This window comes from Mus caroli, chromosome 15 (assembly GCF_900094665.2).
Source record: "Mus caroli chromosome 15, CAROLI_EIJ_v1.1, whole genome shotgun sequence".
NCBI classification, from domain to species: domain Eukaryota; kingdom Metazoa; phylum Chordata; class Mammalia; order Rodentia; family Muridae; genus Mus; species Mus caroli.
The window spans coordinates 47316716-47344206 of NC_034584.1; the positions used below are offsets into that span (position 1 = coordinate 47316716).

At 42.2% G+C, this 27491-nt stretch overlaps 1 protein-coding gene across 1 annotated transcript in view; it reads right to left on the reverse strand.

Moving 5' to 3' along the window:
• Positions 1 to 528: 528 nt before the first annotated feature.
• Ext1 (exostosin glycosyltransferase 1) overlaps positions 529 to 27491 on the reverse strand; it is a 278195-nt gene continuing 251232 nt past the window's right edge. Inside the window, exons 5-11 of the mRNA XM_021183381.2 lie at positions 25204 to 25336; positions 22831 to 22949; positions 20971 to 21066; positions 15714 to 15803; positions 7845 to 8005; positions 5586 to 5757; positions 529 to 1108 (exon numbers count right to left, since the gene is read on the reverse strand). Of these exons, the coding sequence (XP_021039040.1) occupies positions 923 to 1108; positions 5586 to 5757; positions 7845 to 8005; positions 15714 to 15803; positions 20971 to 21066; positions 22831 to 22949; positions 25204 to 25336 (957 nt within the window). The 3' untranslated portion in view covers positions 529 to 922. The remainder of the gene's footprint in view (positions 1109 to 5585; positions 5758 to 7844; positions 8006 to 15713; positions 15804 to 20970; positions 21067 to 22830; positions 22950 to 25203; positions 25337 to 27491) is intronic.

A 27491-nucleotide genomic window follows, 5' to 3' on the forward strand; every position in this document is an offset into this window, starting at 1 on the left:
TTAAGCCACTTGTCTTATAAATAATCTGGACTCATTTTTTTTCCTTTTGTACTCAAACACATAGGATTTCCCCATCAGATATATGGGTCAGTGGTCGAATCTATGGGCCAACCACTAGGAAGTATAGGGTTTCAGTTGTGGGACGTCCGTCACTAACATGCTGGGAGTTGTTTGGTTCTCTGCTCAACATTTCTTAAATCTACCAGTGTTTGCTTGGTCTAACTCCCCCCACCCATCCCCATGTAAAAAGATTACTATATTTCTATTAAAGTTCTGAGTTAGATCTGCCTATCTGGAGTCAACACTTTCATGCAGCAACAGTTTAGAGACCAAGGGGATCCGAACATCTAAACTGGAATGTGAAATTGTCTTAGTGTATGCCCAGTTCTTTGCTGACACTATGTCAAATAACTGATTGTGTTTCCCATGATGTCCGTTGCTGTCACTGCAGGAAATCCTGGGTGACCCATGGCAATCATGTCTGTAGGGTGGGGGGCAGCAGCTTGGAAATATACACAACCAACACAATTTTGATTAAAGAAAGAACTCTGGTTTTTAATAGTTTTGATCATTAAAAAAGTTTAAACCTGCATAGCAATCATTTCAAAAATAATTATTTAATGTTCCATAATTAAACTGTACACAACCTAGTTGTGGGACACAGAAGCCAGTGAGGTGAATGGAGCAGTCTGGCGCAGCCCCAGGAGCCAGGATTCCAGCCGAGTTTTGTCACTGTGTTCATCTAAGCTGTTTATTTTTTCCTTTTTCTTTTTTTGTCTTTTTTGTTTTTTTGATTTTTTTGATTTTTTGATACTTGGCACAGTCTGGTTCCACTGCTGGGCGTGAGCGGATCTGCATTGGGAGAGAGGAGAGAGCAGCTGGACGCCCGTCTTGCTTCCCCTCCCCCACTCGGTAGGCTTCCTCAAAGTCGTTCAATGTCTCTGTATTTCTTCCTCAGAATTGAGACTTGGTCTTTAAAGAGGACCGGGTCCAGCCTCATCTGAGAGTGGATCAGCGGCATGTAGCCAAACCAGCTGGCAAATGTATTCATGCAGCTCTGTCGCTGGGCAAAGTGGTCAGGGTCAGCCCAGCGGGATGCTCGGGAAGTCTGGGGAGAAGGAGACAAATAAGGAAGACAGTGAGAGAGAGAAGGCAGCGGGGAGGAAGCATCATAAGCTGGATCTGGTAAAGACCTGCAGCAGAACGTTCGTCCATCTACAAAGCTGGGGAAGGCAAGGCTTAGGCATGCCCACTTACCTTTGGCTGAAGTAGAGATGTGGCATCTTCACCAATGACCAAACGCACCTAATCTTTTGAAGCTTTCTGAACTAATGCTCAGATGATTGAGCCATGGCCCTCTACCAACGAGATCTCAACTACTACAGTCACTAAATAGAACATTCTCTTTTATATTTGAAACCAAAGCTATGACTCACAATGAAGTCTTTGCTTCAAAGATAGCTTTCTAAATCCTTATGTGAAATTTCTTTAAGCATAGATTTATTTTTAATTATGTGTGTGAGACTCCACACTTTGTATATGTGTGCATGGGTGTCTTTGGAGGCCACATGAAGGCATGAAATGCCTCAGAGCTGGAATCACAGAAGGCTCTAAGTCATCTAACATGTACGCTGGGACCTGACCTCTAGTCCTCTGCCAGAAAAGCAAGCATTCTTAACTGCTGAGACATCTCTCCAGCCTTCTAAATCCCAGTTGTTAACATGGTTGATGTGTGGAGACATGGGCTGTCAGAAGTCCCACTATGGACTTGGACTTTAAGCATCTAAGTTTCCACCTTTTTCAAGTTCCACCGAATGGCTTGTTTAAAAAAAGGCATGCATAACGCAAGAATAAACGAAACCCTTACACTTCACTCATGGCTAGTGCTACAGAGCACATAAACCCACACTCCCTTATAGACTTTCTCTACTCTACTGAGATGACTGAGAGACAAAAGTGACTCAGATTCAGTGACACAGTGCCTATGTCTACATAAATATTAAAATTCTGCTCATTAACCTAACAATTATCTTTTCAATGCCGCTAAATGCCGATGGTTGTTTTAAGTAATAGATGGTCTTAGGTTATCAAAGTTAAAAAAGAAAAAAAGGCTATCATCTTTTTAGTTGTATTACCTCTAAAGATGTCAAATATTATTTAGACAACATAAATGATGGAAACTGACTTGATGACTTCCAGGTAGGGTTGGGGAAGGAACAAACTAAGTTTTCTTTAAGGGACAGGCCACTGTGAGTTTGAGTGGATATATAGATGACACTAACTGGACTTGTGTTTTGTTTGTTTATTTCTCTTGTTGCTGGTTTGCTGGGAAGGGAGATCACAAGTGCAGGGGTGGAGTGCTCACACTCAACATGCAAGGATTATAAACACGGGAAAATAAGCAGCTGTTTACTTTGTGTGTGTTTGTGTGGTCTAGAAACATACTTTCATGAAAAGTGCATTTTAGAGTGAGACTCACGCAGAGTCACTTTAAAATCACAAGTATCAACACGCTTGAAAATAACGTGATAAATACAAATGTCGTTAGCACTGAGCAGCAGAATAACAAAACACTACTTGTGAAGTGTTTTCCTGAAGCACACTGGAGCTTGGCAGCAGCCAGGTCGAGGAGCGCCCAAGTCACAGCAGGGTCAAGGAAGTTACAGGATTCTCTGAAGGCCAGAAAGAGGCAGAAGGAAGGCTCTGTTCTCTAGCATCTGTACTGCGAGAAAGCACCTTGGCAAGTAACAGCAAGGCAAAGACTTAACATAACTGGCTGAGTTCCTATCAGAGAAGACAGCCTTGAAGGCAGTGTATCACTACCCCTCTGTGGTTGAATAAGCCTTTCACAGGGGTCACCTAAGACCTGGCAAGCATAGATAAATATCTGTGATTTATAATATCATAAATATCATTCATAACAGTAGCAAAATGTCAGTTATGAAATGGCAACAAGAATAATTTTTAGGTTCACCACAACACGAGGTACTGTATTAAAGGACTGAAGCCTTAGGAAGGTGGAGAGCTACTGCTTTGTGGTTTTCAGGCATTTTTTTCATTGGCGCACTCACTCTAAAGGGCCAGACTCAAGCCCAGGAAAATGTGCATGTATGGAAATAGAAAAGCTATCAGCTCATTCTTGATTGATTCCAACCCAACCAACAAATACCACCACCACCACCACCACCACCACCACCACCACCACCACCATCTTTTTCAATCTAATAAAAGCATAAGCTTAAACATAATACCCATTCATTCTATGGACACAAAGATTTACTGACATCCTGAGTATGATAGGAAGAAGGATTCAAGTATACTATACTACCTGGGCAGAGGGAGACAAATCTAACATTCAGTTTAGAGTTGTCTCTAAAGTATGTGAATTACTGGAGATGCTCACATAGTAGAAGCAGGCACATATATGAAAAGGTCACAGATGTGTTACTAGCAGTCCTCCCTGGATGACTGTGCATCCTCAAGGGAGTCTGAAGACTCTCCCTAGCAAACACTAGTAACAGAATGTTGTGATTCTGTGAGCTTGCACTGGACAAAACATATGGGTACACAGTCGGCAATATACACTGCTTAGATTTGAAGTACTTTGGTCTTAATGATTGGAAAATCCCTGCGAATGCTTCTGCCTGTTACTTCAATAGTTAAAGGAGGGCAGAACTTTCCCAGGTCACAGGTCTTTCTCTATAACGAGTACTCTCATAGTGTCTGAACCTGTGTGGGCTCAGTAGGCTGTGAAGGATACCACACTGACTCATAATTCTTATAGTATTGTTTTTCTCATGCTACATTTATTGAATTAGAAAAACCCAGTCAACAAGGTTGCTATAAGAGCTTGCTAAAGTTCCCTTTACAAAACTTAGATTGACAGCTAGCACTCAGCACAAAGTTCGAACACCCAAACAGATACAACCATGGTCTCTCTTGGTTTTGGTAGTGGTACTGTTTGTTTTGTTTTTCAAAGATATACTACCCTGGGCTCTGTAGCTGGGGCTGGCCTAGAACCCCCATGGCCTAGACCATCTACCTCAGCCTCAGAGTAGTTACCTCGTCACCATGCCCAGCTACGGTTATGCTAAGAGTTGATTTTAATCATGCAAGGCACTCCATGGTTTAACCTAGGGAGAACTAGTAGTTGTATTTAAGCTTTTTCATGTATTTTCATTCATTCATTCATTCATTCATTCATTCATTCATGTTTGTGTGTATTTGTGTGTGTGTGTGTGTGTGTGTGTGTGTGTGTGTATGCACAAGCATGCATGCCATGGGGAATGGAGCACGAGAGCATGTGCTTGCCATAGCATGCATATGGAAGTCAGAAGATACCTTATGGGAGTTGCTTTTCGCCTTCTATCATGAATGGCTAGAGACAGAACTCAGGTCTTCAGCCTTGGTAGGATTATCTTTATCTGCTGAGTCATCTTACTGCATCTCTGCCTACTTTCATTCATCCATTTACTTGTTTGTTTGTTTATTTTGAGGCAAGGTCTTACTTGGTAGCCCAGATTAGCTTCACACCCCGTACTTGTCAAGAATGACTTCTGAGCTTCTGGTCCCCACTCCCAAGTGCTGGAATTCTAAGCATGTCCTACTTTATCCAGGGTACGCTGTTGGGGATTAAACTCAACTTCCTTACACTTCTAACTTACAGGGTACTTGTAGCAGTAAGTTAACATTTCTAGATCCAGTTTTCCTGCCTGGAAATATCCAACACAGGAAGTTGGATATTTCTATGACAGTATCTTTATCATGAAAATTTATAACCCAAGAGGATATTTGGCTTTACTTTAACAATTACATCAATTTCATGAAAAAGGTTTTACCACTTCATTTTAAAAATGAGCCAAGAGAATCTCAGAAAGTGACTGGCCTTCCCACAGCTTATAAATGCTGGTTCGAGAACTGAAAATTGATAGTATGACCTCTAGTATTTCACTATGATATTTTCTCAAAAGAGAAACAACAGCAAGACCACTCTGTTAAGAAAGGATTCCTCGCAACGTGTAGGCATCTACAGGAAACTGACATAAATTCATTGTAGAACTTTCATTCTGTAGTGGACTGAATAGTTACATCTTCCCTGAAAATACTGATGTCTGATTGGGACATGCTGATCTGTAAGTGGGGCATCTGGAAATGATTATTAGCTCATGGAGGTAGAATCCTTAGGAATGGGGTACACCAGACAGCTTTGCATCATGAAGCCATATGGCAAATTAAATAAGTTAAGAAGTGATTCCTCGTCGGGTATTACAACTGCTGACACCTTGACTTTAGAATCCCCAGGTTTCAGAAGTATGAGAAATAAATGTTTGTAACTTAAGCCCTAAGTCTATGTTGTTCTGTTATACTAGCCCAAAGGGTATAAGGCAAACTCTAAGAATGTGTCACTGTCATGTCATGTTATGGGTTATCTAAAAGCTTTATATTCTTAATTATCCATGTGCCAATCATTCCTTCCTTCAGGGCTTTCAGATGGGGCTTATTTTTGTGTCTCCTTATAACACTGCCAGATAAAGCTGAGGAAAACATATTCTTGTAGCCTTGGGAAGAAAGTTCTTTATTCTTACCTGTCCCATCATTGTCTCCTTATACTGTTTCTTCTGGGTCACTTTGATTGGAGGCAATTTTGTCACAGCAGACACCAGGAAATTCATGAGAATGTCCTCACAGTTGGCCAGTTGGTCTACCATGTTCTTCAGGCTGGCTGGCAGGTAATGGGAATACAGGTAGTGATAATATCTGAAAATAACAAAGGAAATTCTCTTAGCAGGGCAACATTACATAATGAAAGGTAGACTTTAAACACAGGCATTCTCTGGATCCCTGAGCATGCCACCAAATGCATTAAAAATGACAACTATCGCTTTTTATTGTACTCATTATAGACCAAATCATATTCTCAAGTCTTTAACAAGAAATGCCTCATCTAATCCACCTAAGAAATCTATGAGGCAGATGTTATTATATTATTATCCTTATTTTACAGAGGAAGAACCAAGTGAGGCACAGAAATCCCCAGGGATGCAGATATTGCTTGCCCATCACAATTTGGTAGCAGGCTGGCCAGTTAGAAAGAGAAACTGAATCCTAAGATGTTGTGATGATGCAATTTTGAATCACCATGGAAACACACTGCTGAGTGTGTTTCTATGAGGATATTTCCAGAAAGGTTGAACACAGCAAGGAAGACCTGCACTGAATGTGGGCAGCACTGTGGGCTGGGGTCAAGACTGAGTACAAAGAGGAAAGTGGGTTGAGCACCAGCATTCATCTTGCTCTGCTTCCATGAGAACATGGAAGTGGCTTCCTCTCATGTTCCTGCTGTTGTGCCTTCCCCACCATGATGGACTGTATCCTCAGACTGTGAGCCAAGACAAACTTCCTTGTTAAGTTGCTTTTGCCTGGTATTTTGTCACAGTAATGAGAAATGTGACCAATACGGATGGCAAGAGAATCTACTTACAAATTAGACAAACTACTTGAATAAATCAAACTCATTTGTGTGGAGGAAGCAGGAGGAGGGGAAGCTTTGGGATTAAGATTTCCTCAGCCAAATGTTTACACTTGGGCACTTTCAGACTTAGTCCTGAGATGATAAGATTCTCGATTCTCTATGTTAAAAGTCTAAGATAAGGTTGGTTACATTTTCTTCATTAGGATAAAATACTAGGGATTTTCATTAGTGATCTTGTGGGACTGTGGAAATGTGAACGCTCTACATTTACTTATCTGATAATTTTACCTCTGTCTGCTGTTTTTCAAGACTGCCCATTTCATATCTCTACCTATGATTTTTCTCAGAATAGCCTCTTAGGGGCCATAACATGCCCAGGGCAAAATTTGTATGTAGAAATAGTTACTCATTTGTAGAATTCCCTCTGTTGATAGCACTCTATCCTTCTGGACCTCAAGTCAGTCAGAAAACTTGGTAGCCATTAAATTCTGATTAGGTCACTATTCTGAATCAGCTTCCAAGTATTGCTGCAGGGTGGCCACTACTTACACCATTGTTCACTCCCGGCTCCAGGCTAATCTCTATCTCCATTTGGCTCACTCCTTTCTAAAAGTTCTTCCTGCCTTTGTCATCTTCCTTATTGACTGTTCTCATCACGACATCCAGAGTGGATACTGGGAACACAACGCTGAAGTCTGCTCTGTTCAGGCAATGCACTGACCCATCCATTAGAGGCTCCCAGGCCTCTTGGACCTTCTCATCCACTGCACCATAGTCACTAATCCTAATCTTCTTTTCCATCTTCGTCCATTGTTTTATTCTGGGTGTTTCTTCTTGCTATTCCCAATGCTATCTATAACATCCTTGGCTACCTTTCTCTTGCTTTGAAGTTTCTGCTCACTTCCCATCTGTATAACAGACCATCCTGACCACTCTCCCACTTGCCTCATTTCTGCATCTCATGCTACTTGACTCTTTGTCAGTGTCTTCTTGCTGTCCCTGATTTCCCTGTAGCATTTATATGTCTCTGTTCACTAGCATATGAGCCCTGCGTTGTCAGAGACGTTTTCTCTTTTACTCAAAGGTGAACCCAAACCACCTAGAACAGTGACTGTTCTACTATATTAGGTATCTCCTCTTAATATTCAGCTACCCAACCTAGCTATGAGTGTTATCGGTGTCTTTTGGCTTAACTCAAAACACTACTTTGCCTTAATTTCTAAAAATACAATAAGCCAAGAAGATTTATAGCTCATATTTGCTACCTCAACAAAAATCAAACAGGAGTACTGACTAATTTTCATTCATGTTGTAAACTGGATTTGGCCTAAAGCTCCTATTAATGCAACTGTTAGAAATCTCAGCTCCTCACTTGTGGTAGATAGCAGCTCCTGTCAACACCATGGAGTAGTCATTTGTCCACTTGGATGTATATCCCCACCGCTCCTTTGAGTTATCCCAGAAATGACTGCGAGCAGGATATCCCACAATCCTCTCTGGGAAGCTCTGCCACACGGTGAAGGCAAAATCCACCTACAAGGCAAAGTACAAGCCAAACAAGCAATCAAGACTTTGAACAAATGTCAACAAAACATCACCTCCCCCTGCTAATTCATAATGTGGAATCCCAGGACTGTTTCGAAACATTAATTCCCATATTCATCAGCAAATTAAACTGACTGCTTGACATTTTGCCCTGCAATTATGCACATCTTAAATATTTTGTAGGAAAGAAACTTAAGATTAATATAGGAGAGAGAAGGGGGGGGGAGGGAGGGGAGAGAGAGATCGATTCTGACTTGCCCTTTAGAAATCCCAGTCTGTTCAAGCTAAAAAAACAGAAAAGCAGTTGCTTCCTTCTCCCCAACCCCAAAGGCACATGTGACCACTGATTCACAGGAAGCACAGGAGCATCTGTTTTGTAAACGAGAACAGATTTCCTGTGTGCATCCAGGGACTGAAATACGGCAGGCATCGTAACTAGCATATATCAAAGCCCAAGTGACTAAAATTAAAGCATTTTCTTTAGGGAAAGTTTTTAAAAAGAGCACAACTTTTAACAGGAACATAGAGAAGACGTCATAAAGAAAATACACCAGGCATGTCAGGTCTAAAGACACAGGATGCTAGCTAGGTACAGCTAGAAAGGCAGTCACTGGTGAAGTCACTGAGAACAAGTGGGGACAAAGGCCCAAGTTAAAATAAAGCAAGACAAGACATGATTATTTTAACGAAAAGGTTTATAGGAAGCCAAAGTGGGTACTTCTGAACCTACTCTAAGCCAGCACATGGAGCTAGCAAGTTATCTCTTTTTAATCCATACACTCCCTTCAGATCATCTGATGAACAATAAATAAAAATAAACAAAAACATATAAAAATAAATGATACATTTATGACCATATAATGATTACCATATAAAGGTTTAGAGAACTGTACATGTTGTAATAACCTTACTCTTTGAGGTAGATAGATACTTTTATATTTATCAGCTAATAAAAGAGAAAGCTAAGTAGAGGAGCAAGTAATTTATGTGCACTAGTAAGTGGCAGGGCCAACATATCCAGTGTGTATGGTTCTGATACACATCTCTCTTAGGTTCTGTTGCTAGTATTGAAAGCAATTTATCTTAAACACGTGTCATAATTCACCTTGCAACCCTGGCTCATCACCTCTTGGTAAGTAAGGCAAAAGGAATTCTCATTGTCTACAATTATTTCAAGTCCTTTACTGCAAACATGGCTTGGGAACTGAATGCTAATGCTACGTCCTGGTCCTATCATCAAAGATGGTCAAAAGTAAATATTTAGAACAGCCAAAGGGTGAAAAATGGAAATTTTATGGCCTAATGAATATGACATATAATATTACGCAAGGGAGGGTCACCCAGTTATTGAAAAGACTACCCAAGTGAGGTTCCCCAGGACCCTGGTTGGATATTATCAAGTTTACTACTGAGCTTGGTCAAAAGAAGGGGATCTGAATTCTTAAAAAGGAATTTGGACATGATCTGTAGGCATGGGTGAAGACAGAGCATTCTGAACCGCACCAGAGATTAGCACGTTACTGTATGTGCTGACTGGTTTTGTGTATCCACTTGATATAAGCTACAGTCATTAAGGAGAAAGAAGCCTCAGTTGAGAAAATGCCTCCATGAGATCTACCGGTAAAGTATTTTCTCAATTAGTGATCAATGGGGGAGGGCCCAGCCCATAGTAGGTGGAGCCATCCCTGGGCTGGTGGTCCTGGGTTCTATAAGAAGCAGGCCCAGCAAGCCATGGGAGCAAGACAGTAAGCAGCATCCCTCCATGGCCTCTGCATCAGCTCCAGCCTCCAGATTTCTGCTCTGTTTGAGTTCCTGTCCTTACTTCCTTCAGTGATGACCAGCAATGTGGAAGTGTAAGCTGAATAAACTGTTTCCTCCCCAACTTGCTTTTGGTCATGAAGTTTTATTCCGTCTTAGAAACCTAACTAAAATTCTGAGGCTTTCCTGTAAAAGAAGATGGACAAACCATTACCCCTTCTACAGAATTAATCCAAATGGATCTGACAATCACCTGGATAGGAAGCCATCACCCAGGAAGTTGTCACTTTCAGAAACCTTAAAGAGGAGGTAGCCTACGTAGGCATGAAGGTCAGTATGGGGTCCCACTTGGTTGCTGTGCATTCTCACTATGAAAGTGTTTTACCGTGGTATACTTGGGCGGTTCCCACTCTCAGCCATGAGAATGCCTCATGTGTTTTAATTATATGTTTCTGTGTCTTGTCTAAATTCTTTCCGTGGAGATAAAGGACTAAGAATAGAGAGGGAGCCAGAGAGGTCCTGGTAACACTAATACAACATGGCTGAAACTCAAATGCCACATAGTGCACTAAGTAAGAGAAAGAAGGCTAACAGGGTCATGTAGGACACATTTCCACAAACATGAGATATCCTAGTTGGGCAAATCAGTGATTGGAAAATTAAGATGAATGTTGTCAAAGATGGGGAGGCACAATGTAAAACATATGCAAAGATTCCTTTGTGAATGATAATAACGTTTTGGGAGAAGAGATAAGTGACATTAACTGTATAGATCATGAATGAACTAAATCACTGAATTGCAAAGTTTAAACTGATTGATCTTATAATATGTAAATTGGTATTCATTTTAGTAAAATAATTTTAAAAATGAAGTAAGCCTAGCTTGATATTCCCCAAGCTTTTTGCCCAAGTCTCATATCACCCATTAAACTCATTAAGTAACATTTCTCTTTAAACTGACTACTCTGTTTTTTTTTTTTTTTTTTAAATTAGTTTCATCCTAGGTAAAACCGTCAGGGAAGTCCTAGGTTTCATTGATGACTATGCTATTTTCAAAGAAACATTAAAGCAATAAGATAATTGTTAAAATGAATATACTACATAAAGTATCTTTTTGAAATCATTGGCCCAGAACATTAATGAATTTCTTATTAAGTTTATTTATTTGAGTCGAGTGCAAAGATACACACATATGTCATTGTACTTTAGTGGTTTGGGTTGGGTCTTGGGGCGTGAGACGCTGCTTCTGCGGATGTCAGAGGATAACTTTCACAGCCAATTCTCTCTATACATCACGCAGGAGCCAGGATTTAAATGAGGTTGTGGAGCCTAGTGGTGGTCGCAGCACACGCCTTTCATCCCAGCAGTGGGGAGGCAGAGGAAGGCAGATCTCTGAGTTTGAGGCCAACTTCATCTACAGAGTGAGTTTCAGGACAGCCAAGGATACAGAGACTCCTTCATGAATGGCATTTTGAGCACTGGTGTAGAAAGTACATTTACTCACTGAGCTGTTCTACTTGCCTCATGAAATTTTTAAAATAAATTTTTATTTCCAAATTTTTCAGCCTTAGCTACAAGCCACTCTCATTGTAAACAGCCATATATTCACCTTTATATGAAACACCAATTTGATTCCTGCCATTCTGAGCTGTGCCAAAGATTGCACAATTACTATCTAGTCAGAGGCTTTCTAATAAAAAGGACAATGATTAACATGTGTGCCAACTTGACCGCAACAAAGGTCAGGAAGGCAGATGGGAGATTAGCTCTGTGTGGGCCAGTGAAACTATTTCCACATGGGGCTAACATGTGAGGCCCCTCTTCTGTGGGTGGCCACCTTTCAATCCACTGAGTTCACAGAGATCGAATATGGAGGAAGAAGGTGTCTCTGATGTTTCTTAACTATTTTAAAAGAATTTATCTTGGGGTTGATGGGGTGTTTGTGCCAGGTCACATGTGCAGAGCTCAGAGAATAATTTTCAGGACTTCCCTTCTATCTTAGCAAGGCAGGCACTCTTGTTTCGGCCACAGTAGGACCAGGTTAGCTGGTCTACGAACTTCATGTTCATCTCCCTGTCTCTGCCTGCCATTGTGCTGTAGGAGTCCTGAAAGTCCAGATGTGTACCACCACATCTGGCTTGGTAATGTGGGTTCCATGCAAGAGCTCTGACCCACGCAGCCATCCCACCTGCTCTGTGTGTGCCCTTTACCCCTATCATCATGCTTGCACATGGACTCATCCTGCCTTTGGACTGGGACTTAACATTGGCTATTTGCACTCTCAGGCTATCATTTTCCTATAAGCACCACAATAGTATCTTTTCTGAGACAGCAGCTTACATATGGAAAGTGTAGACTTTGCAGGCCCTATGTCTCCCATGACCTCATAAACTAATTCCTCATAACAAACTCTCACTTGTTCTCTTTCTCTGGATATGTTGCCATCACAAGAGAAAAAAGGCTTAAAATGACTCATTCACACAAACTATACCTGCCAGGAACTGGGAGGGAAGGAGAATGGTAGACCATGCATCAGGAAAACTTACTGGGGAGATTTAAGACAGCAGGGGATAGAGAGAGTCTGACCAGACACCTGAGACCATGTCAGGATGACCTATGACGTCCCCCATACTCAAAACCAATAGTGCCAATTGATGGGACAGCATATTATGTAGCCTCTTGTTAAAGAATCCACCCAACTGTCAGCACTCTTTGGGGTTTCCCATTATTCTTTGATAAAGAAACAACTAGGATAGAACGCAATAGGGTGCTTTCATTGCATGAATTTCTCACTATCTCAGGGCCTTTTCAAGTCATTTCAAAGGAACGCAAAAGTAAATTCAGATAAAACTGTGATTCTTCTGATAACACTGCTTTCATTCACTTCATTAACACATCAAAGAAAGCAAAGGTCAGCATAAGCCCCCTTCTCTTCAAAATCAACATCTGTTTTCTTTTGAGGGTTTGTAGCAACTCGTATAAATGTAAATAACCATAAACCACCTCGATCCAGTGCCCTTTAAAGAATGCCTCTTAAAAAAAAATCTATTCCTGATGCTTCAGTGAGATGTTTATACAATCTAAGATCCCTTGAACAGTGTGTGTGTGTGTGTGTGGTGTGTAAATCCAATGAAACCAACACCTATTCACCTAAAAAAAAAAAAAAAAAAAAAAAAGAATAGAGAAATTCTGCCCATGAGTATTTTAGGCCATACGATCACTTCAGTGATCAGCAGGCGAAAGCAAGCCAGACTGCCAACCTCTTAAATTTACATATCATTTTCAACCCACGTTGACTTCTAATTACTTCACATGCAACACATGTTCCTCCCAGCATGCACTGAGTGGTTGGAACTGCTATCTTCTCACAGGAAATAATCCAGTACAAAGACACATCACAGTGGTGGGAAGCTATTTCACCATGGGGCATGGAAAACCAAAGCCTGGTGTGTGAGCAATTGCCTTGTGCCCTGCGGATGCTGTGAGATGAACCATACTCCAGGCCATAAGAAGATGCCCTAGGTATGTGCTGTGGATGTTCCACCATGGGGATGTACTACTTGTCCTGAGTTTGCCCTTGGAACGGCATCGTCCATTCTGGGATGCTGGCATACTAATATAACAGCTAGCCTTGACTATTGACATGACTAGACTCAGAGGTACCCAGGAAATTAGTAAAGCATGCTGCTAGATGTGTTAGTGAGAGCGTTTCCAGAAAGGATTAACTAGAGGAGGGTAAGGGTAAATATGAGTGTGGAATGTGAGGCTCAATATGCTGGGATTTAGGAGGAAGCAAAGGGAGAAGAAGGGGGAGCCATCTACTCAGATGGCCTTTATCCCTCTCCGATTCATGGCTGCCACCTGATCTCTGAGCAGCCACATCCTTCCTGCCATGATGAAGTAAGAGCTCTTCAACCCTGAGCTAAACCAATCTTCTGTCCTCTAAATTGTATGGTCCCAGGACTTCATCACAGCACACCCAGGGAGGGCTCTACCTGCTCTGCTTGGCATACTGTTCTAGAGCATGGCTAGGTCAGGTCAATGGTAGCCACCAGCAAGATTAAAACAAAAACAGAAACATGGGATCAAGTTGAAGGTCTCTTCGCTGTTCCTGTCCTTTCAGAACTATGTGGCGCCACAGTTCTGACAACAGCCACATCTCCATGAACACAGCTCTGGGAGGAGGGCCTTTTTGGCTGCCTCTCCTTTTCCTTGTTCAGGGATGCGGTAGGAAAGCTTTGGGCTCTAACCAGGTGTTTTAACATCCGTGACAGGGTTCAGCATCCCTACCCACACCTCCTTAAGCCATTGAAAATTCTCTCATTTGAGCAATCTGACTTGAATTCTGTTTACTGCCAGGACTTTGATAGATACAAGCAGGGACTCTGTAACCCAAGTACCTGGCATAGAGACCAGAACAAAGGAATCGCTCAGCAAACACTTGTTGAATGAATGTGCTCTCAGGATGCCAGCTTTCCTTTGCAGCAAGCTACAGAGAAATACCAGCTGGAGTGTCTCAAGGCTCACTGTTCACGGCCTTCTCTTTGCCTGGTCATCACATCTTCAGCCCAGTAGCATGTCATCTTGCCACGAGACATGTGACACAGAGGCTGTGTGGTCAGTATTGCATTGGCACAGTGTCTATTCCCAGGACCCAGTCACTATCAAGTCTTTATAGAACTTGCGCTGCAAAGAGGCACTGAACCAGATGAGCCCGGGACATTTTGTCCTGGGTTTATTTAGGATCTGCTTAATACATCTGGTAGAGACTAAAAACATAGTTACAACTATGGAATCTTAAGGAGGAAGGGGAGTTAGCCAGGCTATATCAACCCTAATTGTATCTACTAGAACTAAACTCGGGGTCCAAAAGAGTGCGTGCTGGCAAGTGCCAATTTCTAAAACAAAAGAAAAAATGATTCCAGGCTTAAAAAATAAAGGAAAAGCTAATTAGCAAAGTCTCTGTGCCTTTAAGAGCTACCATTAATAATGTGATTCTATATTTTCATAGAGATATCTTTGATCTCATCTATGGCCTGAAGCTTCAGCGATCAATACTCAATCCAGCTACAAAATTTTCCATCATCTATCTCTTCCCTCTTCTTTCTCTTTCTCCACACAGATTTCCCTGTGTAATCTTATTTTTGGCACAAATACTTGAACATTCAAAATAGAAGAGGTCTCCATCTCAGCCTTCAAATGAAACTGTTTGCTTGTGTGTGAATGCAGTGTGTGTGTGTGTGTGTGTGTGTGTGTGTGTGTGAGAGAGAGAGAGAGAGAGAGAGAGANCTGATATGAAGTACTTTGTTGTGATTTCTCCTTTTACAGTTAGTTGAAAGAGTTGACCTGGGCAGTTTATTGTCAGCTTGGCACAGGTTAGAATTTGTGGAAGGAAAAAGTGTGTGTGTGTGTGTGTGTGTGTGTGAGAGAGAGAGAGAGAGAGAGAGAGAGAATGAGAATGAATGAGTGTGTGCATGTGGCAGCAGGAAGCACTTTAAATGAGACAAAAAATAGCCTTTTAGAAGCCACAAATGTGCATATTGGGCACAGAGAGCACTATAACTGCAGAAGGGTGGGATGCTTGACCAGAGAGTTTCAGAACATAGGTATTTCCAACCCTGTGTTTCCACACACCTGCCTACAGCTGTACTACTTAAAAAATAAAAGGAGATGAAAGACGAGAGGGGGAGGGGAGAAGAACAGTCATACAAATCAGGTCTTAATTAGAAGAGAAAACAAAGGGGGAAAGTGCCTTTCTCAGGGTGCCAGGGGGTGGGCAAGGCACTAACAGGAACTGGGTTCATTAAAACCACTTCAGGAAGACTTGGGAAATGTTTTCAACTTCTAGCAAGGCAAGGGCAAGAGCCATCCCAGCACCTCTCAGGCCTGAAGGCACCTGCCAGAGAGCCCCGCCCTGCTCCCGAGGCACCATTCTTACTTCTGTAGTTGAAAGCACAGTGTCCTCATCCAGGCTGAGCACAGCATCAGTGATGATGTTGTCATAGGGCAAAAACCGGCTGCTCATAACCTGGGGAGTAAGAGAAGTGAGGTTAGGTGCACGGAGAAGCCACGTTAGAGTCTTACTGTCAGGAAAATTCTGCCAGCCACATCATCACGAAGACTGTTCCATTACATGACATCTGCCACAGCAAACGTCTTCCATCGATCACCAGCAAAAATGAACCCAGGAAGCAATTACTGAGCACCTACAGGTACCACTCCAACCACAGTAAGGATGAAACCAAACGTGATTTATGCCCTGCCTTTAGGAACCCAGAGTCAGTAGAGATGGAGAGCTACGTGACTGGCTTTCACTCAGAATGAAAAGTGCCAGACTGAAGGACAGCAGAGTCAGTTACCAGAAGAACACACGAAGGCTTCATGGGCATCATAAATTAGGCAGCCCCCCCCCCGCCCCCTGACTAGGTGGGATTGACCAGGCAGAGACCGAAATGGGGCCACAGAGACAAGGGTTCAGCAAGCACAAGGGACTCCCAGAGATAATCAGTGTCCCCAGAGCAGGAAAGAACAGGGAAGATGACATATTCCATCCTGGTACACATCCTGGGAGACCAGACCACTGCAGATGCCCAAACATTTACAATACTGACTTTATTTCTATTCTAGCAAAAATCATAGATAGTGCTTGTACACGTATATTATTGCTTATGCCAGTGGAAGGAATTAAGAATGAAGACTAGTGCACTCACTGATAAGTGGATATTAGCTCAGAAACATAGAACACCCAAGATACAATTTGCAAAACACAAGAAAATCAAGAAGAAGGAAGACCAATGGGTGAATACTTCATTCCTCCTTAGAATAGGGAACAAAATACCCATGAAAGGAGTTACAGAGACAAAGTTTGGAGCTAAGACGAAAGGATGGACCATCCAGAGACTGCCCCACCCTGGGAATCCATCCCATAATCAGCCACCAAACCCAGACACTGTTGCACAATGCCAGAAAGATTTTGCTGAAGGGAACCTGTTATAGCTGTCTCATATGAGGCCATGCCAGTGCCTGGCAAATACAGAAGTCGATGCTCACAGTCATCTATAAGATGGAACACAGGGCCCCCAATGGAGAAGCTAGAGAAAGCACCCAAGGAGCTGAAGGGGTCTGCAACCCTATAGGTAGAACAACAATATGAACTAATCAGTACCCCCAGAGCTTGTATCTCTAGCTGAATATGTAGCAGAAGATGGTCTAGTTGGCCATCACTGGGAAGACAGGCTCCTTAGTATTGCAAACTTTATATGCCCCAGTACAGGGGAACGCCAGGGCCAAGAAGCAGGAGTGGGTGGGTAGGGGAGCAGGGCAGAGGGAGGGTATAGGGAACTTTCAGGATAGCATTTGAAATGTATATAAAGGAAATATCTAATAAAAAATAATAAATAAATAAATAAATAAAAACAAAATTGTTGACAGCTAGTGATTGACAAGAGAAGCCTTAGTTTCTCTACTCTTAAAAAAAAAAAAGAATGAAGACTACATTGATACAACTGGATAAGAATGAGCATGTGTGGTGCACAGTTAGGGAGGCTGGGAGGGTGCTCCATTGGGAAGGTGCACTGGGGTCATTCTACACCGGTGAGCATGGGGCTAAGAAGGTTGATGGGATAGATGGAGGTATGGAAGGAAGCTCACCCGTGAGAGGCACAGCTTCTGCCTGTGAGAACTGTGCTATACAATAACCAATTGTCCTGGACTAGCTAGTATGTCAGAGAATGTTCCTGGCCTTCCCTTCATGGCCCTCATCTTATTGTATCTTTATAACAAGCCCATCTCAGGGCTGGGGAGTGATTGGGGGTGGGGTGGGGAGACAGAAAGGTCATGAACTTGGGTTTGTTCCCAGATAGTGTGGCTGGGGAGAAAGAACCTAAAAGTACATGCATGGCCAAATGTGACAAGCTCATCCCCATTGTCCGGGAAAAGTCAGGCTTGAGATTCACACATAGAGACCCGAGAGGCATGCTCCGCGCCAATTCACTTCGAACGCTCAAATGATGGTTAGCAAAGCCGCAACTGAACCCTGGCAAGAGGGAGAAGGAGCCACCTAACAGGCTGGGGGGGGGGGAGTAGCACGTTTAATAACCACAAAGACTCCCACGCTTTGCTTACATGGGGAAGCCAAGCTTGTCTCATCTCAGACCCAAGGTGCATGCCTGTAAGCTGGGAAACACTACGCTAGCCTATCCGAGAGCTCAGGCAACAGAGCTATAGTATACATGGCTGCAGAGACTATTCCTGTACATCTGTCAAGTGGGTCAGGGTGGGGAGTTTGTGTGTGTGTGTATGTTTGTGTGTGTGTGTGTGTGTTTAAATCTTTCTCAGTCTTTCAAAATAAAATAAAACACAAAGCGGTCAGCAAACCCATATCTACAGTGCTCAGAAATCTCCGCCTGCAGCGATTCTCCTGAGCTGTTTACGTGTCCACAGAGGACCACAGAAACCATTAGCTGGCAGCTTAGCAATGCCCTGACCTTTCCCATGTTCAGCCTACAGGGGAAAACTGCGAAGACAAGCCCTATAAATTCAAAACACAACTTTGCAGCTGAAACAGCACACATCAGCTCTGAAGTCCCAGCTAGATATGAAGATTGTGGGATGGAGAAGGCTGTTCCCCACCCTGGGCTCAGTCACTGGCTTCACAGGGAAGTCAGTCAGTCAGTCAGTCAGTCTGTCTTCTTTTGTTCATTCCTTCCTTCCTCTCCTCCCTCTCTCTTTCTCCCTCTCTTCCTTTTTCTGAACCTATAGTTTATGAGCCCATTAGTATAGAATAAGAGATTTTCTTTCAAGTCTTTGACCCAATTACCTTCTTGAGTGAACTAACACAAGGGGAAGGAATATACCCATGAGGTCAATATTGTATAACTGGGTTTTATCCTGTTTGTTCACTGGTTTACCATGTGAGCAGTCAAGTCTTTTATAACTTATAAACACGACAATGAACTGGCCAAGACTCATTTAGTACAGAGGGAAAAAAACTGTATGGAAATAATTACACACACCCTGCACCTAAGTTTGGGGGAGTCTATGATATCTTGTTGACAATTCCTGGCACACATGGTATCATTTGATTCTTTCAGCCACCATAAACTGGGTATCGTGATTACTTCTGCTTATTGGAAGGTGTGTGACAGCACAGAGATTAAGACATGCCCCTCAGATCATATAAAAACCAAGCCAATGTTTGTGTGTGTTAAGTAGGCACAAGGCTAAGTCCTTGATACACAATATTTCACTGAATCCTCGAGGTGGGGCTAAGTTATAATCCACTGAGTCCGCAGCAAGGCTGAAATGCTAACCCTTCCAGAGAATGTGCCACCCGAGACACTGAGAGTCACGACAAGGCACAAGAGCCACACAGCCCACTGGAATGAGTGGCCAAAGTAAAGGTGAAAACTAAACTAGTTCCCAGGGGCATGGTTATAGAAATTAATGGGAGAGTGTGGCACCTCCTCAAGGTATGATCCCAGGAAAGGCATTAGCATCTTCAGCACTTCTCACTGGGAGCAAAGGTATACAATTAGTGAATTAGAGCATGAAACTGTAGTGTAATCTGAAGACATCAGAATGGCCCCAGTCAGGCACATTGAGTCCTGTCCACATATCTTGACACACACAGTCCAAAGAGATATGGGTGATGTGGTCATTCATGGGGGCAAAACACCAAAGAATTCCAAAGTTCAGAGTTGCTGGTGTCCATCTGTACACTGTCCAGGCTTCCAGATGTTAAAACCACCATGTAACCCATCCCTCTAACACATTATTCTCTTGAGGAGGTAGACATAAAACATGGGAGGCAGGAGACTTCTTGTGTCAGTACCTTTTGTGAAACTATGCATATGGTGGCATGTATTCATAAGAGAAAAATTCATGCCAGAAGGCTTATGACAGTCCTCAGAGTCACCTTTTCTTATCAAAGGCTAATCAACCAGGTTCAATAACCATCTTGATTGACAACAGACCTATGGATGCTCTAATACAATGGTCATATTCTCAAGTGTTGCAAGTCTATAACATAGAACCCAACACACAAAGTTCTAAGTGGAAAATGAGTATATAATGACATGCTCTGTTTGTCTTTTCTCCATGGGGCTATTGCAATTCTCACCACATTATGCGGAACATATGGATTTGCCACTTTTTAAAGATCCAAGATTGTTTCAAATGGTTTGACCCAACAACCTAATTATTTTGCTATTCTGGCTTAGGTACTGTACCTAGTGTAAAGTAGTCTCTGTGGAACTGGCAAAAGAAGTCTCTCAGAGGACACTGCTTCTCTAATATCACTTTTACTGAGTAGTGACTAATTACAATTGGGAAAGAAAGTACCATGTAGCAGCCAGGGGAGTGAGCTGGGTTTTGACTGTTAATAGTGGGTGAGATTTTAAGACCACGGCAGAATGAAGGGGGTTGAAAGACAGGTGGGGATGTTGACAGAGGTGGAGAGTTGAGACAGTGGGCCAAGACCAAAGCCAAATGGCCATTCGAATCATTATAACCAGCAGCTACAGAAAAAAGGAGAGAGAAAGAGACTGGAAGGCCGTCTTGGGCAGGACACGTGACTTCAGATGCTAGTTTAAGACATCAATAAATATAGTACCTGAAAGGCCAGAGGATGATCAGAACGTGATTGAGTTCTAAGCAGAGTGGACTGGATAATGAAAGTAATGGGCCAGCGAGGCTGAGCTGGTCTTTGGATGAAGGGAGGCTTCAAGGCAAAATAAGGAGAAACGACTTTTTAAAGAGAAGGGTAAGGAAGAACTTTTTCCGAAGGACACAATGCATTAGCTAAACAAACTGTGCACATGCAACATCAGCATCAGCAGCTGCCACTGCCACCTTTCATTCTTGTCATTTATGGAAACACTGCTGAGCCTTGAGCTCATTTCACCCTCACAGTTACCCTAGGAAGTATGTGGTATGAGTGTCCTTCTATGAATGAGGAAATAACATCCAAGAATGTAAAGTTAGAAAGCTAGCTGCCAGATTGTTTGCAGTGAAACTCTGCAAGTTTTACTGATTCCAAAGTCCACGGCTGGCAAAGCTAGACATTTGGGAACAAGTACAGTGTTAGACACAACCCTGACCCACAGACTCTTAAGGGATCTTCTAGAGCCAAAAGCATCCATGGTGGTCTGTGAAGAGGTAGGTTTCCACAGTACCCTCACATTAGCCCCTCCTACCTTGCTTTCTCCTTCAATAACGATGACAGGCACGGCAGTGGCAGGCCAGCGGTGTTTGGCTGGTAGAGGCTTGTCACAATTCCACAGAACTATGATCTGAAAGGCACAGGGATCATTAGATGGCTGTCTTGAGTACTTCTATAGGCCCCCTTCTAAAAGAGGGATAGAAGTGAGCTGGCAAAACAAAATTTCAAAGTAAGTCCATACCCGTACCAACTTTAGAACTTTCAATCTTCAACAACCAGAGAGGAATGGTAGAAATCTAAATGACTACTTTCAGAGACCAGGAAAAAGTAGTAACTCTTAAGGGCTGAGGAGATGGCTCAGCGAGTAAAGAGCTTGAGTTTGATCCCCAGGACCCATAAAAATGCCAGGTGTGTATGTCTACCAAAAATCCTAGTCCCTAGGAGGTGGAGAATCCTTGCGGTAAGCTTGCTTACTAGACCAGCTAAGCCAATACGCAAACCCTGTGTGGAAGAAACTCTACCTTAACAAATATGAAAGAGGACAAATCAGATAGATCCCAACGTCATCCTATGGACTCTAAATGTATATGCCCATTTGTGCATATGTGCCTGCACATATACATAAACCCTCACATATATGCAAACACATAGATAAACACACACACACACACACACACACACACACACACACATACATACATATATACACACACACTCACTCACAAATAAAAAGCAGTAACTTCAAGTTTGCCGGAACTTAATCAAGTGTTTTCTAACTTCTGATATCTTATGATAAGAGTGTAATAGCAACTGTGATCAAGTTAAATAAAAATGTATACTAAACATCTGAACATCTGCTATGAACTCACACTACACCAGGCAAGTGGGCGACATAAAAGAATTTAAGACAGAAGCACAATGAGTTCCTGCTTTGGATTCCCCTGAACAGTTGCTGGCTTTACGTGACTTTATAATTTCCATTAAAGGCAATGAACTCAAAACTGAACACTTCACTATGATTTGAGCCTTTCCTCATTTGTAAACCATCTTATCTACACCCAGCACAAGTTAAAAAATTAAACAGTGTTAAGACTCTTGGAGTGCTACTGATTTGGGAAACACTGTTACTGCAGATATCATTCTCTTCTCTCTCCTGGCTGCTGTGAAGGAAAAGTCGACACTTCCCGACACTGCCAAGTCTGTTACTGTTACTGGAACGTAGTGTTCTGTGTCCTGCCCGTGGCCGTTTTGGTTTACATTATCATTTTGATGTTTATGAATGAAATAAGAGGCTAGGGAGGTGGCTCAGTGAGGAAAATGTCTGCCCTGCCAACACAAGGACAATCCCCAGCATCCGTGGGAAAGGCCAGGTATGGGAGTGTGTGCTTGTAATCCTAGGGCTGGGTGGGGCATCAGAATCAGGCAGACCCCTGGAGCTTGCTGGCCAGGCAGCCTGGCCTTATCAATGAGTTCCAGGGTGGGGCAGTGTCTCAAAAAAGTTGGTAGACAGTACCTAAGGAACAATATCCTTGGTTCATCTCTGCCTGAACACATATGTGAACATATGTGCCTATACACAAACATATTGCTCACCCTCTCAAAACATGCGTACCTATCCATACACAAAAGAAAAAAAGGAAGTAGGTTGTTTCATACATTTTTTTTTTAAACAGAACATCTGTATATGTGTGTGTTGGGGGAGCAGGTACATTTTACACCAAGGCAAAGGTCACTCTGAAATCTGACTTGTGCCAGGTTTCACTTTTGAGTCTCCAAGTTGATAAAAAGGAGAGTATCAAAGCCTAGCCAATCACTAGAGGAAGTGGGTATGTTACCTGATGAGCAACATCCTGGAAAGCCAAGTGTGGGAGAGGTATGCAATGAGGCTACTCACCTGTGCACAGTACTGGGATTTGGCTGCAGCCACAAGAAGCTTCAACACTGGCTGGGACTGAGAGACCAGGGGAGTCACAGCATGGATGACTGCAGTGAATTTGGAGGGGGGCTTTAAACCTGAAAGGCAATGATAGGAGGGGCCTAATGAAGCACTGAAAAACAGAAGACTCAGCAAAAAGACTCCATGTCCCAGTGGTTTACCCTGGAGTTGCTGTCCCCTCAAGCACAGCTGTCCTTCATGTCTTATTTATGGACAGAAGTGGAGAAAAGGAAAAGTTGACATGTAACAACCAATCAGCCTAGAGACCTCTCCAGTGTCCATCTCCAGATTCTGTGGACATTTTCTTCCCTTAGTGATGCCTGCCATCTTTTCTTTTCTTTTTTTTTTTTTTTTAATGTTACCCAATATGTATCTATGCAGCACTCTGTTCTGGTGCATAACTTACCTGTTATGTCTATACATAAGCAAGCCTTTTCCATTGGGGGATTTACAAGTGCCTGCTAAAGGGGTTTGTGTGACTAACATTTCATATAAGAATTAACATGTAGAAAAGGTTCAAAGGACAGCACCTAGCATCATCCATTTAGGCCTGACTCCCAGATCTTCCATCAGTGTTAGTGGCACTGAGAAATACGGGTGAATCCTCTGGGTTTCTTCAGCTGGGACATGCATTTATCCCCAGAGTTGAGCACCCTGATACACACTGAGCACTTAGAACAGGACTTAGCAAATAAGAAGTGCTCTGTGTTATCACCATCAGCATCCTCAACACTAGCTCCAGCATCAGCAGCGTCACACTAAGGGAGCCTCCATTTTTCAAGAATGGCTGCTTTGTGTAACAGGAACACCACTGAGAGAAAAAGTATGTGAAACTGACTTCTGCCCAATGGGAGCTCTTTATGGGCAAGGACAATGACTATGCAAATCAACCATTACCACCAAAGAGAAACAAGAAGGTACCCCCTCAGGAGCCCTTCTTCAAGACCTTGGAAATTACAAACAGGTTAAGAGCCTTTCAGAACTTCATTAATTTAGGCCTACTAATTTGGCACATTAGTAGCTTAGGTATGAACTAGGCATTGTGGGAACATCCCCATTAGACTTTGATATAGGTGGGGATGTAAGTTAAAATCAGAGTGTATATGTGAAATGATTATGCAAATGTTTTACATGGAAAATTGTGCCTTCCAATTAGCATTTTAATTGAACTTCAGAAAGAAAGTGAGTTTCTTCTTCTCTTGATGTACACTTCAGGAAAGATACCCAGGACTGAGGAAGCACTTCTTAACGATGGAAACCAGTCATTGCTTTTAGATTTTCCAGCAAGAGTGTAAGAGGCATCATAGACATACTTCTAAAGGGCTAACTCTGAATGAAGATCACAGAGCTTTACGAGAAATGTTAGGATTCTTATCTACTGCCTTTGACACTCGATGAATTCTCACGGGCTCACAGTCAACCAACCACTGAATTCCACATGGTCCTCCCAACATGTCCAGTTTACATTAAATGGTTATTCACTGCTGATGGATACTTTAGGCCCTGAACTTCAGTCTCACTTCGTGGGTTTCAAACTAAATATGTACAGTTTAAGAAGGGTGAAGGTGTTTTGGAGCACATTCATATAGAATAGGACCACCCTGAGTCTTTATCATAGCAGTCTGAAAGATACCTTACTGCCCCACATTTTCTAAACGCTGTAACTCTGAGCTAACGTGTCCCTGATGCCACTAACATGAGAGCGTCTGGGGCTCCAATTATGGAAATGGCTGCGGTAGGAACATCAGCCTCTGTGGAGCTGTATCTCTGCACTCACATCCTTCACCCCACTGAGACCAAGTCAAAACTGCTTGTGAGTATAGATTCTATCAAACTTTCAAACATCTAGACTGGCATTAGCTCTGTGTAGGAGAGGAACATACTAAACATGGGAAGAATGCATCAATTCTTCCTTGTCACATCATCTTAGTTATTTCTTATTTCTCCTTCTTAATTCAGGTTTTTCTAAATGTACATAAAGAGAAGTAAGATTATGAAAAAAATCATGGAGATATACACACACGTGCATACCTATATACATACATAGACACACACACACACACACATATATATAAAGTTTATACTTAATCACTTCTCATGTTCAAAATGATCTATAATTTAAGAACATTTCTCAATGAAGTCTACCAAATGTACAGGACAGCTGCTCAGATGAGAAAGAAGGCTTCCTGTCTTTTTTGTTTTCTAATACTCTGTTGTATTTACAATTCTGGATTGTGAGTCACCGCTTTAAAGGGGGCTCAGACAACAATCTCCCGCCCTGGCTATTGGGAAGAATAATCACTTTGGGGGTAATCAAAGGGATTCACTTACCTAAATTAGCATAGTAGTAAGGGAAATCTCCCAGGTAAGACGAATACTGCGGTAGGACGAACAATCCTCCAGGATGTTTGTTCCATATTAAACTGTTACGTGATATGTGCTTGAATATTCTGTCCTGAATAATCTAGAAAGCAAAGCAGCACGTGGTGAAGTTGAGTCTGAGATGATACTCAGAAAGGGTCTTGGCTCATCCAAGACAGGGAATGATGATGTTGAAAAGATATTGCACATTCTAACTGCTCCTTCTCCAAGTCCCCACTGATAGGAACGTGTGCGAGACAAAGCAATGACAGGCTCAGCAGGGCAGTGAGAGCAAGAGATGGACTGTGGCTTGACAAAGCTCCTCAAGTACAGTGTACAGAAGAGTTCACCAGTCCATGGTGGTGGGGCATCTCTATATAGATTCAGATCTTATCAGCAAGTTCCGTTCTATGTGCACAACACTGTCAATGTGGGCCATGTGGAGACAGAAGCAAAGACAAGAAAAGGCAGGCTCACTCCCCATTCCATCCCTTTAATTCAGGAGGGAGTTTTAAATTGCCTGTCACCATCGTTCATTCCATTTTCAAAGTCAGTTGCAGGGCGTTGCAGGGAGTTGCAGCTCAAGGGTTTCTGTATTTTGACTTCAAAAAGTAGTGATTTAACAACTGCTCAAAACATCCTACGGAATGGGACAAGAACCATGGCATATGAAGACTAGTAATTGTCAGGCTAGTTCATTAGTTTCGTTGGACTTTGGGACCTTGCAGATCATTAAATTTTACATTTAGAGACAAACCTTCTCCCAACCTGAATCATTTGTCAGTTGAATGTGATTAGTCTACTTTAGGGCTTTCTCTCTGACTTTCAAACTCTTGTAATAAAACCATTGACTCATTAAGATATGATGTGGAAAATAATTAACTTGATACAGAATACCATACCAGGAAAAAAGTTTAAAACTCAAAAAAACAAAGAAACCAACAAAGAAAAAGCCACCTCAGGGCTTAGTTGTGTTGTATCTGTTACCATCTATAAAGCACTGTTTGACTCCCAATAATAATAAATCACCGAATCTGCCAATCAGCCCTGATATAACATTTAAGGAAATGTGAACTAAGCATGGACTTCTAGGATTTGCTAAGTTATTAATATGCTCACCATGTCATCCCACTCAGTGATGGGTACAACACTCAAATGAGCCGTATGGGTCTTTTAAACCACATCACCTGTACTTTCCTACTGAAAGAAGTAGGGTAGAAATTGAGAGGAACAAATAATCTCAGTTCAGTAATATCTGCATTTTTATCTTTCCCTCAGATCAAAATTGCTAATTTTATATGGCTAGGTAACTTTCTGAGTTGATGAAGATTTCAGGAATCCAATTATAATGTTGATATTTCCTGCCAATGGTACAGAGGCATGGGTTGCAGTGCCATCCTCTAGACATCTATTGTGAGCAACATGTGAGACCTGGAAAGAGTTTTACATGGCATGCAACTGTCTGTATACCATTTATTACATTTTTTCATCTCACATACTTCCCCAATGCAGGCTATTATTTCCTTTCCATAGTGGTCTATTTAGATCTCTCTTTTGTTTTCTTTCTAAATTTATGTGCCTTTTAGCATGGGGTCACATCAATGATCTCGGCTATCAAGACACAGAATAAATTGGCAAGAGGCAGCATGAGAAATTGAAGCTACAAACAAATGACACGGAACTCAGAGATGTTACAAGTAGCTCATCATTTGCTTGGGTCCCAGGGAGGCACGCCTCAAATGGTCACGGACTCCATTCGCTTTAAAGTCACAGCACCGGCTTCTTTCAAATTTTCCAAATACGACCATCAGTTATGGAACACTCTTGAAATTCTAATAAGCGTTCCATACTCTAAATGGATCTTGACAAGCAGATACAAGTGTGACTGCATATAGCACATGGAACTTAACCTTGGCCAAGAGAGGTGTGGCCTCCACGGTTTATCCTCTCACTGGCAATAAACGGATTTACTGACAGCCTCTCAGAATGTCAGATAATCTGCTAAATTCTTGTATCTAAGATTTGACTTTTGCCTTTCAAAACAAATCTCATTTCATTTTCTAGATACAGCCAATATTGGTCTTTTTATGTGTTTCCTCATAGTACTCACAGCTTATTTCTCTGAACTGACCAAAATAGAGTCATTTGTCTAGGCAAAGAATTGAGAATACTTCTAAATAAAGCTTCCACATTCATTAAAGATTCTTTAAGACTTTGGTTTGTCTGTCTCGCCTGCCTGCCTGCCTGCCTGCCTGCCT